Here is a 17,269-nt window from a genome sequence, read left to right on the forward strand (position 1 = left end):
CCGTCACTGTACTATTACTGTTACTGTTACTGTTACTACTACTGTTACTGTTACTATACTGTTACTGTTACTATTACTTTTACTGTTACTGTTACTTTTACTATTACTGCTACTGTTACTATTACTATTACTATTACTGTTACTGTTACTGTTACTATTACTGTTTCTATTACTGTTACTGTTACTATTACTGTTACTATTACTGTTACTGTTACTGTTACTGTTACTATTACTGTTACTATTACTGTTACTATTACTGTTACTATTACTGTTACTGTTACTGTTACTATTACTGTTACTGTTACTGTTACTGTTACTATTACTGTTACTATTACTATTACTATTACTGTTACTGTTACTGTTACTATTACTGTTTCTATTACTGTTACTGTTACTATTACTGTTACTATTACTGTTACTGTTACTATTACTGTTACTATTACTATACTGTTACTGTAACTACTACTATTACTGTTACTATTACTGTTACTGTTACTATTACTGTTACTGTTACTATTATTGTTACTATTACTATTACTGTTATTATTACTGTACTATTACTGTTACTGTTAGTATTATTATTACTGTTACTGTTACTATTACTGTTACTGTTACTATTACTGTTACTATTACTGTTACTATAACTGTTACTATTACTGTACTATTACTGTTACTGTTACTATTACTATTACTGTTACTGTTACTATTACTGTTACTATTACTGTTACTGTTACTGTACTATTACTGTTACTGTTACTATTACTATTACTGTTACTATTACTGTTACTATTACTGTTACTATTACTATTACTGTTACTGTTACTATTACTGTTACTATTACTGTTACTATTACTGTTACTATTACTGTTACTATTACTATTACTGTTACTGTTACTGTTACTATTACTGTTACTATTACTGTTACTATTACTATTACTGTTACTATTACTGTTACTATTACTGTTACTATTACTATTACTGTTACTGTTACTATTACTGTTACTATTACTATTACTATTACTATTACTGTTACTATTACTGTTACTATTACTATTACTATTACTGTTACTATTACTGTTACTGTTACTGTTACTGTTACTATTACTGTTACTATTACTATACTGTTACTGTAACTACTACTATTACTGTTACTATTACTGTTACTGTTACTATTACTGTTACTGTTACTATTATTGTTACTATTACTATTACTGTTATTATTACTGTACTATTACTGTTACTGTTAGTATTATTATTACTGTTACTGTTACTATTACTGTTACTATTACTGTTACTATAACTGTTACTATTACTGTACTATTACTGTTACTGTTACTATTACTATTACTGTTACTGTTACTATTACTGTTACTATTACTGTTACTATTACTGTACTATTACTATTACTGTTACTATTACTGTTACTATTACTATTACTGTTACTATTACTGTTACTATTACTGTTACTATTACTGTTACTATTACTATTACTGTTACTATTACTATTACTGTTACTATTACTGTTACTGTTACTGTTACTATTACTGTTACTATTACTGTTACTATTACTATTACTGTTACTATTACTGTTACTATTACTGTTACTATAACTGTTACTATTACTGTACTATTACTGTTACTGTTACTATTACTATTACTGTTACTGTTACTATTACTGTTACTATTACTGTTACTATTACTGTACTATTACTATTACTGTTACTATTACTGTTACTATTACTATTACTGTTACTATTACTGTTACTATTACTGTTACTATTACTGTTACTATTACTATTACTGTTACTATTACTATTACTGTTACTATTACTGTTACTGTTACTGTTACTATTACTGTTACTATTACTGTTACTATTACTATTACTGTTACTATTACTGTTACTATTACTGTTACTATTACTGTTACTATTACTATTACTGTTACTGTTACTATTACTGTTACTATTACTATTACTATTACTATTACTGTTACTATTACTGTTACTATTACTATTACTGTTACTGTTACTATTACTGTTACTATTACTGTTACTATTACTATTACTGTTACTGTTACTATTACTGTTACTATTACTGTTACTGTTACTATTACTGTTACTATTACTGTTACTATTACTATTACTGTTACTGTTACTATTACTGTTACTATTATTGTTACTGTTACTGTTACTATTACTGTCGATATAACTGTTACTATTACTGTTACTTTTACTGTTACTATTACCGTTACTGTTACTATTACTGTTACTATAACTGTTACTATAACTGTTACTATTACTGTTACTGTTACTATTACTATTACTGTTACTGTTACTATTACTGTTACTATTACTATTACTGTTACTGTTACTATTACTGTTACTGTTACTATTACTGTTACTATTACTGTTACTATTACTGTTACTGTTACTATTACTGTTACTATAACTATTACTGTTACTGTTACTATTACTATTACTATTACTGTGTGTGTATATTTTAGAATAGGAAACGCACGCAATGTGTGTACATATTTGAAATGGGTTTAACGTTGTATCAAATTTAAAAGGTAATTTTATTGATGGCATTGTGCAAGGTGGTTACAACAACAAAGCTTCGCGTGGGGCGGAGAACCATACCGTTATCGCACCTGCTGAAAGAAGCAGGCTTTGAAGTGGGAAACGCATGTAACCCGATAAAATATCTATTCACCGAAGTCACCCTTTTAACAGGGAACGCAATGTCAAGCTACTACCGCTCAAACAACAACTACGATCGAGCTGCCCTGAAATAAACATATTATATATCGATAAAAGATTTAAACCATGACATTATTAAAATTTATTCTTATCATTTCTATCGAGTGAGTTAGTGAGTGGTTGGATGGGTGAGTGAGTGAGTGAGTGAGTGAGTGAGTGAGTGAGTGAGTGAGTGAGTGAGTGAGTGAGTGAGTTGGGCTGATCATATGACTGACACCCTTACCCTGTGAATATGGCCCCTTACATTAATACTTCATAAGTATGCTACTGCGTTAGTCGTGAGGTCGCCTTCACTGACAAAACTTTCACTGAGACTGAGAATGGGAAGAAGGATAAGATAAAGAAGGAAAAGAAGGAGGAGGGGAGGAGGGGAAGAGGAGAAGAAGAAGCTTTATTCACACAAAAACAATAATACGGAGAAAGGTATACACGAGTATAACTGTTTCTAATATTGTGATATCAGACTTAATATTTCTGTCATAGGAGGTACGCTAACGCTAGCTCGAGTAGTTATCAGGCCTAGTTATTATAACAGAACAGAACAGAACAGAACAGAACTAAAACCTGAATCGACAGATGAGTGAATCGTGACACATACTTGTAATACTAACACGTGAGCTAGACAGAGATGAGAGTTGGTTTTCGGTTATACCCACCGTCATCGACAGACACCAGCTACACTGGTGTAATCACCTGATTAACCTTCCCCCCTCACATGTTTAAACCGCTGGAGTAAGATGATATACTAAGACAGCCAGTAGGCAACCCTACTACAATTCCATGATGACAAGCTCTTTTTATGTGTCTTTGTCTCCCTGACTATAACCTGACTAAGAGGCTGTGGGGGTAGTCAGCAGAATTTGGTAAAGATGGTTATCTTTGCATGAAAACAAAATCGCACCGCCCCCAATATTTGTGTGAGTGATTGTATATGTGCGTGTGAGTGAGTAAGTTCGACGCCGCTTTTAACAGTATTTCAGCTGTGTGGCGGCATGTCAACGATCTGAGAAGAAAGCCTGAAGTGATGCAGCTCGTTCGTTCACTCACGGGAACGAGTAGACCAGCCTAGAAACATCACCAGGGCGAAACTGGGATTCGAACAAACTATCATAGGATGCTGGTACGCCTAAGGGACGTAACTCTGTACATACTACTGGGCCAAGCTAACGTTTCAGAATAATTTTCTACTATATTACATCTACTTTAGTCAGTGCGATCACGACTGTGACGATACAGGGTGGAATAGGCCTTCAGCAACTACTACAACTAAGTACTACTACTACAACAGCTACTACCTCTGCTACTACTACTACTACTACTACTACTACTACTACTACTACTACTACAACTACTAAAACTACTACTACTACTACTACTACTACTACTACTACAACTACTACTAAAACTACTAATACTACTATTACCACTTACAATAAACAAACTCAAAATACCCGCCGCCGTCATATAGCCGGAATATTGCAAACAACAAACAGACAAACAAAACTCACAATACCCTAATAAACATCCAGAATATGAAGACAAAATAGAAATAAGCAACTATTTAGTATGTAAAGGTGACGTTAAACAATAGACAACACAGTACAGTCCAGCTTAATGGGGCATCTCCGCAGATCTCCGTGTCTCTGTGGCCTGATGACAGTGTGTTTGAATAATATTTGGACATTGACAAAAGAGGCAAACATACAAGCAGACCGCCTCCGTGGTCTAGTGGTGGAGCGGCAGCCCGGAGGCCCGGAAGGCCGTGGTTCCAACCCCTAGCCGCGTCATACCAGAAGACGTTTAGAGGTGGTACTTGTTGTTACCCGTCGCTCGTCATTAAGGAGACAAAACAAAGACTGGTCGGCTAGGAGTCAGTATACTGTGACAGTGTAGGGTATTCATGTTAAACTGGGACATGGTCTCTCAGTGGGCTAGCACTATAAATGAGTGAGTGAGTTGGGTTTAACGCCGCTTTTAACAGTATTCCAGTTACCCCGTATTCGACGTAATAAGCGCCCGGGGTGCTCTCAAAATAAGAAAAAGGGGGCTCTTATTAGAATATAATTTTGGTGAGAAAAAAACAACAGAGTTGAAAGGTTGTAAATTTCGTAGTTTATGCCGACAGCCTGAAAGGATAGAAAAGAAAAGTCTGTGTGTATTATACACGACAGATATATTTTCCAGAATGTAATTACCCATAATTAAGGGTGCATATAACACAGGAGTGCGTATCATACACGAACAAACAAGTCTTGTGTACATAGATCAATCGGAAGGGGCGCTAATTTGGATTGTTCACTAGCCAATATATTAGCAAATATCGCCGTGGGCGCTTGTTAGAGCGGGGCGCTTATTACGTCGAATAAGCGTGTCAGCTTAATGTGGGAGGAAAGCCCGAAGTGATGAAGGTCTCAGACGCTTACCACTTCGGTGAAACCCACGCGCATGGTGCTGACAAACCTAGAAACATAATAGGGGGAACCGGGATTCGAACCCACAATCATAGGTTTCTGGCGTGCCCAAGGGACGCAACTCTGCACAGCGAATCGCGGCGCCTTAGACGACTGGGCCCCCGCTAGCACTATAAAACCGGCATCACTCCGGATTAGTACAAACAGCCGAAATAATCTTGAACGCGAGGTCAAACCACATTTCACCTCACTCACCACCTCACCACCTCACCCACCACCACCTCACCATCGCGGGTTTATTTAACAACTGCAATGACCAAAATAGCGACGTTACTTGTCTTTAATTTTCAAAAATTCATACATCACAATATTACAATGTTGCAATTAAACTGCCTGACAAAAGAAAGTATACACTTGAAAACTGAATTTGACCCAAAACTTACAAATGTTATAAAAAACGTTACTACTCTGTAAACAGTCGCTAAAACACTGCGAACCTAATTTTAAGGTCCAAAACATAACTCTGGTACGCTTATCAAATGCATCACCATCGAATAACCATTTCTTGTTTGTTTCTCAGCCACCATCAGACATGGATGTATACTTTCTTTTGCTCCGCAGCTTATTTCATTAGGGGCGGTCGGGTAGCCCAGTGGTTAAAGCGTTCGCTCGTCACGCCGAAGACCCGGGTTCGATTCCCGACATGGTTACAATGTGTGAAGCCCATTTCTGGTGTCCCTCACCGTGATATTGCTGGAATATTGCTAAAAGCGGCGTAAAACCATACTCACTCACTCACTCACTTATTTCATTATATTGTTTTTTTTATGTACAATGTATTTTTTATGTGTAATTGTTTTCTTGATCAGAAAAAAGAATAAATCCTATCATGTTGTGGTATTTACGTCCCTGATTCCCTTGGGTATGACATAGCTCCGTTCTGTTACGATCGCGATATATAGATTGGAGTTGTAATACACCGGATAATCGAGGTTATTCTTTCAAGAAATTGTTTTAAACTCTTTCGGTTAAATAAATAACTTTTTTTCAGAAAGATGAAATGTGATGATACGAGTGACGGGCTGGTTTGGGTTAAATTTATTTTCAATCAGTTAAGCAATCCCGGCGAATCTCAGATTCGAACCTATACAATCAGCAGATCCTGTAACGTCCGAGGGACACTACTTCTACCTCTAAATATCATCATGATAACTTTTTGAATCATTGCTAGTTCACCTGCATTATGAAGCCCTTGCTTAAATTGTTTATTTCAAGTTTAAGCTCGAGATGTTCTTTACGATCTTTAGGCTTCGATTATCGTAAAGCTATAGTAAGAAAATCGGACACAACTGTTGTCATAGCGTATTTTCGAAACTATCGTGATCGTAGGGTATCTTGTCTTTGAAAGTTGTTAAAATTAATCCCAACTTATATCGTTTCGAAAATCCAGACTCAGGATTACAACATTATGTTGGAATGAATGTTGACGAATCATCAGAATACTTTTTTCCACTGTGTATTATTCAGTTTTGGGAAGTAATCCTTTTCTCGTCACCATTTGATTTTTAACATTTCTGCCAGTTCTTTCCTTATTGCCAACTGTTCACTGAGAGCCCACGTGAACTAAGGGAAGCAACTCCAGAGTAGTACCTTTCAAGCTCCTCATTAGGTTTGGCATTGCAAGCTACAGCATGGAGCTTTGAATTTCCCAATGATACTATTTCGGTGAAGAACATTTAATGCGTCATTGCATTCAATGTAAAGGAAAATACACAATATATGACCATTATGTTTAATACTGTCAAATTTAAAAAAATAAAATAACTTATGATATTTATTTATATTAGCATTCTATTACTTGGAAATAAAGAGAATTATAAAATGTAAAAATCTACATTTGTAACTAGTTACCATTATCATGTTTATGTCCATATTGACTTGGAACCTGTCTACAGATAATGAAGAAGCATTCAGCGTTACGCAATCACACCGTGAAACCAATTAAAAGTACTTTAGGCGCTCTTGTTTGACTTCGTCTGCTTGAAAATGTCACAGTCTTTTGGTGTTAGATGTTTAGATTTATCTCAAAGTCAAACCCCTGTCTTATGTGTGATGTAATGTGCCTTGAATATGACGAAGATCAAGAAGTACAAGTGTAAATCAATCGTGAATATTTGTGCATAATTTCACCTTTCAAATCTCATGAGACAGTGAAAGAAAAGCAGCCATCAAGATGGCATTTGATGTAATGTAAGTATCAAAGATCCAGATTGTTGACAGCTATTTTACTCATTGTGATTAATGGTCACATACATTTGGTCATCTCCTATATTATTTTAGTATAACATGTCTTATCTACATTTCACAGTACTACTAGGCCTGTATGAAGAACTGAATGAGAGGGACGAATGCGAGTAGCCTAGGCCTAAATATGCCAGTCCGCAAAATTACAGCTTAATCAGGCAAATGTAAATAATAAAATAAGTCAAGGTAAAACAGTGGTTGATAACATGAGCAACTATCCATACACACTTCATTTTGCTTTTACATAAAGAGTAACTAGGCCAATGGGCCAACCTGAGCGTGCAACCCAAGTGATAAGAAAACATACTCGCTCATGTACAAGTACTTGTTGTATTTTACCAGTCCCTTACTCCCTGAATAGCACGAGAGCTATTATTCAAAATTTCAATGAACTTTGACCCTGCACCTAAAACACAAGGATAACTCAGTTAAAAAATATCTAAAATAACCAGAATAAGCAACAGTAGAAACTAACAGTTTTATTCCACTAGTCCTTATAGTGATAAGATATAGCAAAACCCTTAAAAAGTGCACATTTCTACTAGTCCTTATGATACCTTAACTATTTGGCAAGGACTACAGGACTAGTGCCAATTTCTAACCCTGATAAGCTTAATGTGTCCAAATTCCACCATAAGCCAAGCATGTATCATTGTATGGTGTATTTTGGATTGAAACATGTGAACTGACTGATGCATGAAAAGTTAAAGTAGAGCCAATGACTTGACATTCTTTTATTTCATTACCAAACAGACAATAAATCTTTCATGAGTATTTGAATGTAGTTATGAAACATCAATCATGTAGGTCCTTGTCATTGCCTGATACAGGGATAATTCTAGGGTTCGGCCTTGTGCTTTTAGCCCCTATATTTAAAAAAGGCCCACATTTATAAATACAAGTTTATACAATTTGTGTTGTATGGGCGTACGTCTGGAATATTTGAAATTTTAATATAAAGGGCACATGTCATAAAATTCCTAGAGTGAACCCGGTTGATATTGGAATTGAAAAAGTTGGGGTCCCTAGGTTCAGACACCATAGGAGATACTCACAGGGATGCCAGTACCCACATTAATTTCAAACACTGTTCACTGATTATAAGTATAAGTATAGCCAATCAACAGTAAACTTCAGGAAAAATTCAATCCATTTTCATATTGAGAGAGGCTTACCTTCATATCAATATGAGGGGCGGTCGGGTAGCCTAGTGGTTAAAGCGTTCGCTCGTCACGCCAAAGACCCGGGTTTCGATTCCCGACATGGGTACATTGTGTGCAGCCCATTTCTGGTGTCCCCCACCGTGATATTGCTGGAATATTGCTAAAAGCGGTGTAAAACCATACTCGCTCACTCACTCACTCACTCACTCATATCAATATGCATGCATCTAAACTTTAACCACCTGTCTGAAGCCAGAGTGAAGCATGTCTTTCTGTCTAAGCTCAGCTTATGACGGGTTATAGCCCATTTTAGGAATGTATTTAGACCTGCTCAGAGGCAGATATTTGGTGCCAAGTCTCCAGAAAACATCAGTTTCAAATCCCAAATTGGAATTAAAAGTTTCCCAATTCATGTTATAAAGCCACACTAAAATTATGGGTTGGTCAAGGTGACTTGTATATCACTGATATCAGCAATCAGGAATAGTTTGTTTGTTTGTTGTTTAACGCCGCACTCAGCAATATTCCAGCTATTGGACAGCGGTCTGTAAATAATCGTGTCTGGACCAGACAATCCAGTGATTGACATCATGAGCATCGAGCCACGCAATTGGGATACAAATTATAGAGGAAGAGGCTGTGATTTACATTAATGCATCGAATGCAATGTTAAAATACATCTGAACTAAGAAAATAATAAATTCTCAATTTTGAACAAAAGAAATCCCAGGCACTTAGTTTGGTATCCCCGATAAATCTCAGCATTTATTGACATTGAGAATTATGGCAAAAGAGAAATTCAGGCAAGTATACGTAGACTCAAAAGTCTTTGGCACAGAGTGTGCACATGAAGTTAATATCCTTGTTAAACCATGACTGAAGCTCCAGTTAAGCTGCTTATGTCTGTAAAATGAGCAGAATGGTATCCTACTGAACATTTTGTCAGTTTTACCTGTCAGTTTTATTTCTCTGAAAAACGGTGGCACAAGAGTGTGTATATAACAGATAATATGTATTCAATGAAGATAAAGATGGTAACATGATTATGACACTTTAACATAATAACGTGTTCAAATGTACAATGAATCCGGACAGATGTTTTAAAGTGGATATATTTTAATGTGATAATGTTCTACGTAGTTTACAAATACTAGGCCAGATATAACAATCCTTTGGGATACAAAGAAGTTGTTGTTGGAGAAGGGCTTCACACCTAAAAACATAGTGAAACTTGTCTCCAACAGCAGATGAATTGCATAGTGTACAGACACGGTCTTCCCTCAGTAACCCTCTCCATTGGCCAAAACTTCTACTGCTAAAACAACAATCACTTGCCTCCTACCTGAAATCTACACTGTCTGGCGCTCAACATTAAGGGGCTAAAACCAGGACTGGTCGGCTCGGAGTCAGTATGCTGTGTCTGAGTTGGGTATTCAGGTTAAACTGTGACATGGTATCTCAGTGTGCTAACTGCTAGCACTAGAAATCGGCATCAGTCCGGACTAGTACAAGCAGCCACACACACATACAAATGCATGCACGTCGCTATATCAGTGCAATAATCTTGGATGCGACGTTAAACCCCATTTCACCTCACCTACCTGTAATCTTAAAAATGGATCGATCTACTTGTGTGTTGAGAGATGGCAAATGGAACAAAGCACCATTAGAATTTTACCCAATTAATTTTAAGTTGCTTGCATACAGATACACATGAACTTTTTCAAAAATCCAAATAAGTAAACTTTTTTATTTTTTATAACATTTTCTGCTTTCATGCCTATATACCCTCACAGATCACATTCATGAACTCTTCTGCAGTGTATAATGGACAAGCGTGCTGTGTCTTGTTTATTCTAACTTAGAAATATGACGCTGTTGTGAGCTTATGCAACAAGTGGAACATATTGGGCAATACATTAGCAGATGCAATTCAGTGTACAAAATTAAGCATGAAAGGGAATGGTCCTTGTCATAACCCTAGTGTTAAAACTTTCATATTTAGGGGGTCACAAGACAAATGAACAAGCCTCAAGGACCCCAGAACCCAAAGACTTACTTAGTTTCGGCTACTGCAAATTACTGAAAGTCACCTATCCTAGTGTCAGTTGGTTTCTAGCTATAACACACTTTTTACCTTGTCTATGCAAGCCTTTTGTTTAATAGATCAGACCGAAGATTTAGAGAGACGAGAGTTCCGATGGACTCAGCCGGACAGCAGACACATTCAACTGGTTCCTTGTTGAGACCAAGTCAAGCATCAAAGGTACCTCTGATGAGTGATAGAATGTTTTTGTACCTCATGCAAGTAAACTGTTCAAATATAATTTTCTGAAACACTAGGCTAAAAATGTTTCAGCTTGTTTCTGACTGTCGCCCCCTTGAAGATCCAGGTTAGAATCAATAGGGGGGCGGTCGGGTAGCCTAGTGGTTAAAGCGTTCGCTCGTCACGCTGAAGATCCGGGTTCGATTCCCGACATGGGTACAATGTGTGAAGCTCATTTCTGGTGTCCCCCGCCGTGATGTTGCTGGAATATTGCTAAAAGCGGCGTAAAACCATACTCACTCACTCACTCACTAAAATCAATAGGTCTTCAGCAACCCCTGCTGGTCATAACAGGATCGGTTTGTCAGGCTAGCTGACTTGGTGGATGCATGTCATCATTTCCCAGGTGTGTAGATCAATGCTCATGGTGTCAATCACTTGATTTCCTGGTTCAGACTTGACGATATTGCTGGAATACTGCTGAGTGCAGCTTTAAACAAGAAACAATCAAATCAAAATATTTCCTGTCATGAACCAGGGTGTTTTGACTGATGAACTATGTTCGATTAACCGATGAACTTAGGTAGTTAACCAAGGTATATTAGACAAGAAGAGTTTTTGATAATACGGACTGAATCTACCACTTTAGTGAATGGAAATTAGTTATTATTGAGAGATGAGTACTATGACCTACTTTGCATGATGTTAAACATTTAGATGGCAGGAGCTAAAATTATCATCGATAGTATTGTGTTAGTTATCTGGGAGTGGCGCGAAGATTCAGAGACTGAAGGTTAACCAGGGAGGTTCTCTCTGTACATATATTGGACATCCGGATCAGAAAAAGTAGACTGCCTCCGTGGTCTAGTGGTAGAGCGTCCGCCTGGAGAGCGGAAGGTCCGGGGTTTGATCCCCGGCTGCGTCATACCAAAAGACGTTAAAAGATGGTACTTGTTGTTACCCTGTCTAGCGTTCGGCATAAAGGGGCTAAAACAAGGACTGGTCGGCTTGGAGTCAGTATACTTTGTCTGAGTGGGGTATTCATTAGAGTTGTGACGATTAATCGATATGTATTCGAATCACGATCTCTAGGTATCCGATACAATATATCGATATGGTTTCTATGTATCAATACAATAACGATACATTTCATTGAATAAATTGATCTGTTCTGAAACAAAATATTTACTCGTAATACAACCAGAAATGCTGTCTCGTGGACGCTTCCATGTTTGAGGTTGCTATGTAACGTTTAATCTCGTCTAGTCTTGGTAGTTAAAATGTCGGCTCTTTGCGAGGCAAGCGATGTGTCAGAGTTTATAAAGCCTCCGGCATCGTTTAAAAGTGCTGTGTGGAAGCATTTCCTTCTGTCGAGAGACAAAACAAAGGTGTCGTGCACTATTTGCAATACCATTTCAACATATAATGGCAACACAACAAATATGGCAGCCCATTTGAAGAGACGCCACGCGAGTGAAGATGTTCGAATTCACAAGAGGGCAAAACTGGATCCTCAAACTTCCAAGTCGTCGTCGAAGAATTCTGCTGGTGAGAATATCATGAACATGTTTCGTCGTAAAGAGAAACTGCCTCCTAATAGTGAACGATCTAAGGCTAACACTAAGGCTCTTGCTCAGTTTTTTGTCAGGGATCTACAGCCATTTTCAATCGTTGAGAGTGAAGGGTTTGTGAATTTAATTGAAACTCTGGAGCCGAGGTACAAACTTCCAAACAGAAAAACTTTATTAAAGAAAATAATTCCAGAAGTGTATGAGGAGACAAAGCAAGAAGTCATAGATAAACTCAGTAAGGCAGAAGCAGTTTCGTTGACCACTGATGGTCGGACCAGCCGATCCACTGAGGGATACATTACAATCACAAGCCAACACATCAACATTGAATGGAAAATAGTTCCCTTTGTTCTACAGACAAGAATCATCAAGGAGTCACACACAGGGGTAAACATTGGTAAAGTGCTGAAAGATGCAGTGGAAGAGTGGGGTCTACAGCATAAACAGACTGGCCTTGTCACAGATAATGCTGCCAATGTTGGGATAGCGGCGGAGGTGGCAGACATGAAACACATGTCCTGCTTCGCTCATACTTTGAATTTGGCCACCCAAAAAGGACTCAAGTCACCCAGAGTAGTCATACTCTTGGGAAGGTTCAGGAGGAAAGTGGTGTTCTTTCACAGGAGCACAGTGGCCTTTGCCAAATTGAAGATCAACCGAGAACGACTTGGTCTGCCTGAAACAAAACTAAAAATGGATGTTATTACGCGATGGAATAGCACTCATGATATGATTCAAAGTTACCTGCAACTTCAGCCTGCTAATATGCCACTCTCATTGCAACTAAGGAAATCAAGATAAGGAAACAGATATCACTACGCTCAGCGAGACAGACATCCAAAACTTAGAGCTTCTTGTTGATCTTCTGCGGCCACTCAAAGGAGCAACTGAAGTCCTTTGTGAGGAGAGGTTTCCAACACTGTCCATCCTTGCCCCAGTGCTCCATTTGATAAAGACTCAGATGTGCATCAAAGATGAAGATCCACCTTTTGTGAAAGAGGTCAAGACAGCCATATTTGCAGATCTCAACAAGAGGTATACAAAACCAGAAGTGTTGCAAATTCTACATACTGCATCAGCAGTAGATCCAAGATTCAAGTCCCTGCCCTTCTTGAAGGATGATGAAAAGGCTTCTGTCTTAACAGATCTATCAACATCTGTAGCTGAGTACTGGGATAGCAATTGTGTATGTATATCTAGTTTATTCTTTCCCTTTAAACTTGAATATCACAGGCCATATTCAATATACTAACTCATTGTATTAAGAAAGTAAAAAATAATTAGAATGAAATTTATCAGTTATGAATGCCAATTTTGAAATTTGTATAATTTTCTTCTGAAATTTATATTTCATGTACATAAATTTATGAAAACAATGCAATCTATTTTCACTTTTCAGCCACTGACAGAGGTGAAGCAGGAACCTGAACCGAACACAGCACCAATGGACCCACCCCTGCCCAATTTGAATCCAGTCTCATCTGTTGACGAAGATGTCGCTGTTGTCAAGACAGAACAAGACACTGCAGACAGTGGTGCCGGGTCATCAGGGTGCCTGACCAGATTGTTTGGAGACGTGTATGTGGTCAAGGTAGAGTCTGCATCCCCCCCTCGTCCAGCCAGGTCATCCTTGTCACAAGCTCAAGATGAGATAGAAAGCTACTGTAAAGTACCATCTCTACTTGTGGATTCCAATCCACTTGATTGGTGGAGAGTGAATCATCATCTGTATCCAATGATAGCAAAGTCAGTATTATGTATTCCAGGCACATCAGTACCCTCAGAGAGAGTTTTCTCTACTGCTGGGGACATCGTAACAGCTCAAAGGGCTGGAAGCATGTTGATAGAATGATTTTCTTGAAAAAGAATGTTAAGCATTTCTAGACATTTGAAAGTTCATGTGAAAGTCTAATGTTTTAAGGTTCATTATTCATTTCAGTTGAATTATTTGAATTTGCATTTACAAGTGTTACACACTTTCAGATAGTCATTTGCTGCAATCTTTGTTTGATGATGATAACTGACTTTTATTAATTGTTATGAATTTGACAGATTATTGAGATTAAGATTTTTGTGTGCAAGACTGACTTGTAAAGCAAGTACTGTTTTGTTAGTTTTGTTGCTGACTTTTAAGAACACTTAGCAATGTCATATATTTTTTGACAGATCATATTATATGGTATTAACACTTTTGACTGAATGAATATTAGTGATTGGTCATTTTAACTCATTCAAGTCTTTTATTCTGCAAGAATTCCTTCATTAACAGGTATGGTGCTAATTATTATTGTACCTTTCTGACTGTACCAAGTGCCAATTGAGATTGATATTTGATATTATTTTTGTTAAAATTTTGACTGAGTGAACTTTTGCAATCATTACTGAATATTTCTAGAAACAGTATTGTCAGTTGTGACACTTTGAGTGTTCTAAAGTTCAAGTTGTGTAAACTGAGGGTATGAAAATTGAGTTTCAGTTCCTGCACAAGTCCATTCCAAACTGTTCAATATAAGCTTGATAGTATTTCTTGCTCAGTGACAAGCAATCTCAGCATAAATAGAAAATATGCTGATTTCAGTGTCATGAAAATTATTTGTGTTTTACCCAATCATTTTTTTATTATTTTTTTTAATTTATTTTTTTATTCCCATCATTTCAAATACAAAGTATACATGGAACATATTACATTAAGATCAGCATGGTATATATTCAAATCGCCTTGTTGTACATTCAGTAGTTTGTTTCTCTGGTACATCTGGTAGATCTATATATAAGGTTTCTATACAGAATAACAGACATATTGTAGTATTAAATCATATATCTTGGTGTTCTTGAATAATGTGTGGAATGAAGACCAAAAAGAGAAAAATTTAGCTTGTTTACAATTTGAGAAAGCAATAGATCTTGTAGCTTCATAATATTTAATTATTTCCCACTTTACTTGTTTAAAATGTGGAATTGATTTCTTTCTCATTTGTTTATAAATTACAAATTTTGCAATTAAAAATATAATATTTAATGGGTTATTGTTTTTTCCTTTAAATCCAAATAAAAGATTTTGGTTACTACAATTAATACTTCCTTCCACTGTTGTCCCTAACCAATCTTTCAAATCCTCCCAAATATGAATTGTATATTGACATTCACAAAACATATGAATAATGGTTTCTGGGCAAGTTTTACAAAGAGTACATGTGGGGGTATCTTCATAACCAATCTTAAATAAATAACTATTTGTTGCAAGAATATAGTGTAGTATCTTAAGGTGAAACCAAATTAGGCTTACACTTTGTGTACATCTGTAAACCATCAAATTATATATTTCCCACTCTTCATTACTAAAATCTTTTTGTAAAACATTTTCCCACTTAAGCATACCATGGGTTTTTACGAAATTTGGTTGTAGAAGAGTGTTATAAAAGTCTTTACTTCCGCCTTTGCAATTAATTATAAGTGATACATTGAAGGGTAATATTGGTCGTAAATATATTCCCGTATAATTATCTAAATTGTTGGTTTTACAATATTGGTGGACAGCACTTAATAAACCTTGATATGTAAGAAAATCAGTTTCAGTTTTGTATGCTTCCACAAATTCTTCATAGGTATATATTTCCCCGCTATCCTTCAATAAATCACAAATAAACATTAAACCTTTACAGAACCAATTTCCATAAAATACCGGTTTTCCCCCAATCATAATATTGTTATTATACCATAGAGATTGGCTTATAAATTCAATTTTAGTCTTTATTTTATTCATTCCCAGGTATCGCGACCATGCCTCCAAAACCTCTTTCCAAAATAAATTTACAACATTTGGGATGATGTATAGTATTAATGTACATAGCATCTGCCATCCATAGTAATCTATTTCTATTCGGTATACAATAAGAAACTAGAGTTGACCACTTGGACTGACTATACAGTAATCTCTTCACCCATACTATTTTTTGTGCTGCTATAACATCTTTTATAATGGGTACTTTAATTCCTCCATATTTTTTGGGTAATGAAATATTGCTTCTCTTGATTTTGTCTGGTTTACCCTTCCATACAAATCTAAAACATTTTTTTTGAAAATTTTCAATAGTTTCGACTGAAGGATTTGGTATTGGAGTGAATAAATGGTTTAGTTTTGACAATAGAAGGGATTTTAAGACTACATTTCTGCCTTGAGGTGTCAAACTTCTTGCTGTTTTCCAGTTTTTCCTCATAATTAATCTCCACTAATTTTTCAAGGTCCACATCAAAATTTATTCCTAACAATTTAAATTTTGTACTTGTCCAATCTAACTTCCATTCTTTACATAGTTTATACCGTGATCTCTTTTTGGATCCAATCCATATTATTTTGGTCTTATCTGTATTTACCTTTAATCCTGAAAATCTAGCAAAAAACTGTAATGTATTCATTACTGCATAGAGGCCATTTTCTGTACCATCTAAACTTAGAGTAGTGTCATCAGCAAATTGAGCTAAGATATGTTCTACATTTCCCATTTGAATTCCCTTAATCTTTTTGTTGCTCCTAATCATAATTGCCAGTATTTCAGCACACATAATAAATAAATATGGTGATAATGGATCGCCCTGACGACAACCTCTAGTTAGTTTAATGAAAGAACTTGCAAAACCATTTACTAGAACACTTGATTCCATACCATTAAAAAATGTTTTTACCCACTGTTGTATATTTGGTCCAAATTTAAAAAATTCTAAAACATCTAAAATAAATTTTCTATCCACTGAATCGAAAGCTTTTTCAAAGTCTATGAGTAATAATAGACCAGGT

At 36.2% G+C, this 17,269-nt stretch overlaps 1 protein-coding gene across 2 annotated transcripts in view; it reads left to right on the forward strand.

Annotated features, from left to right (window-relative positions):
* Nucleotides 1-7,136: 7,136 nt before the first annotated feature.
* The window catches only part of LOC124146715 (transmembrane channel-like protein 7), a 43,904-nt gene continuing 33,771 nt past the window's right edge, over nt 7,137-17,269 (forward strand). The window contains exons 1-2 of one of the 2 annotated variants that reach the window (XM_048390691.1): nt 7,137-7,420; nt 10,804-10,903. In XM_048390691.1, coding sequence (XP_048246648.1) covers nt 7,404-7,420; nt 10,804-10,903 — 117 coding nt within the window. In that variant the 5' untranslated portion in view covers nt 7,137-7,403. The remainder of the gene's footprint in view (nt 7,421-10,803; nt 10,904-17,269) is intronic. The other variant, XM_048390693.1, reaches the window with a different exon arrangement.

The sequence above is a fragment of the Haliotis rufescens genome, unplaced genomic scaffold (assembly GCF_023055435.1).
Source record: "Haliotis rufescens isolate VD_foot unplaced genomic scaffold, xgHalRufe1.0.p SCAF_10, whole genome shotgun sequence".
Taxonomy (NCBI): Eukaryota; Metazoa; Mollusca; class Gastropoda; order Lepetellida; family Haliotidae; genus Haliotis; species Haliotis rufescens.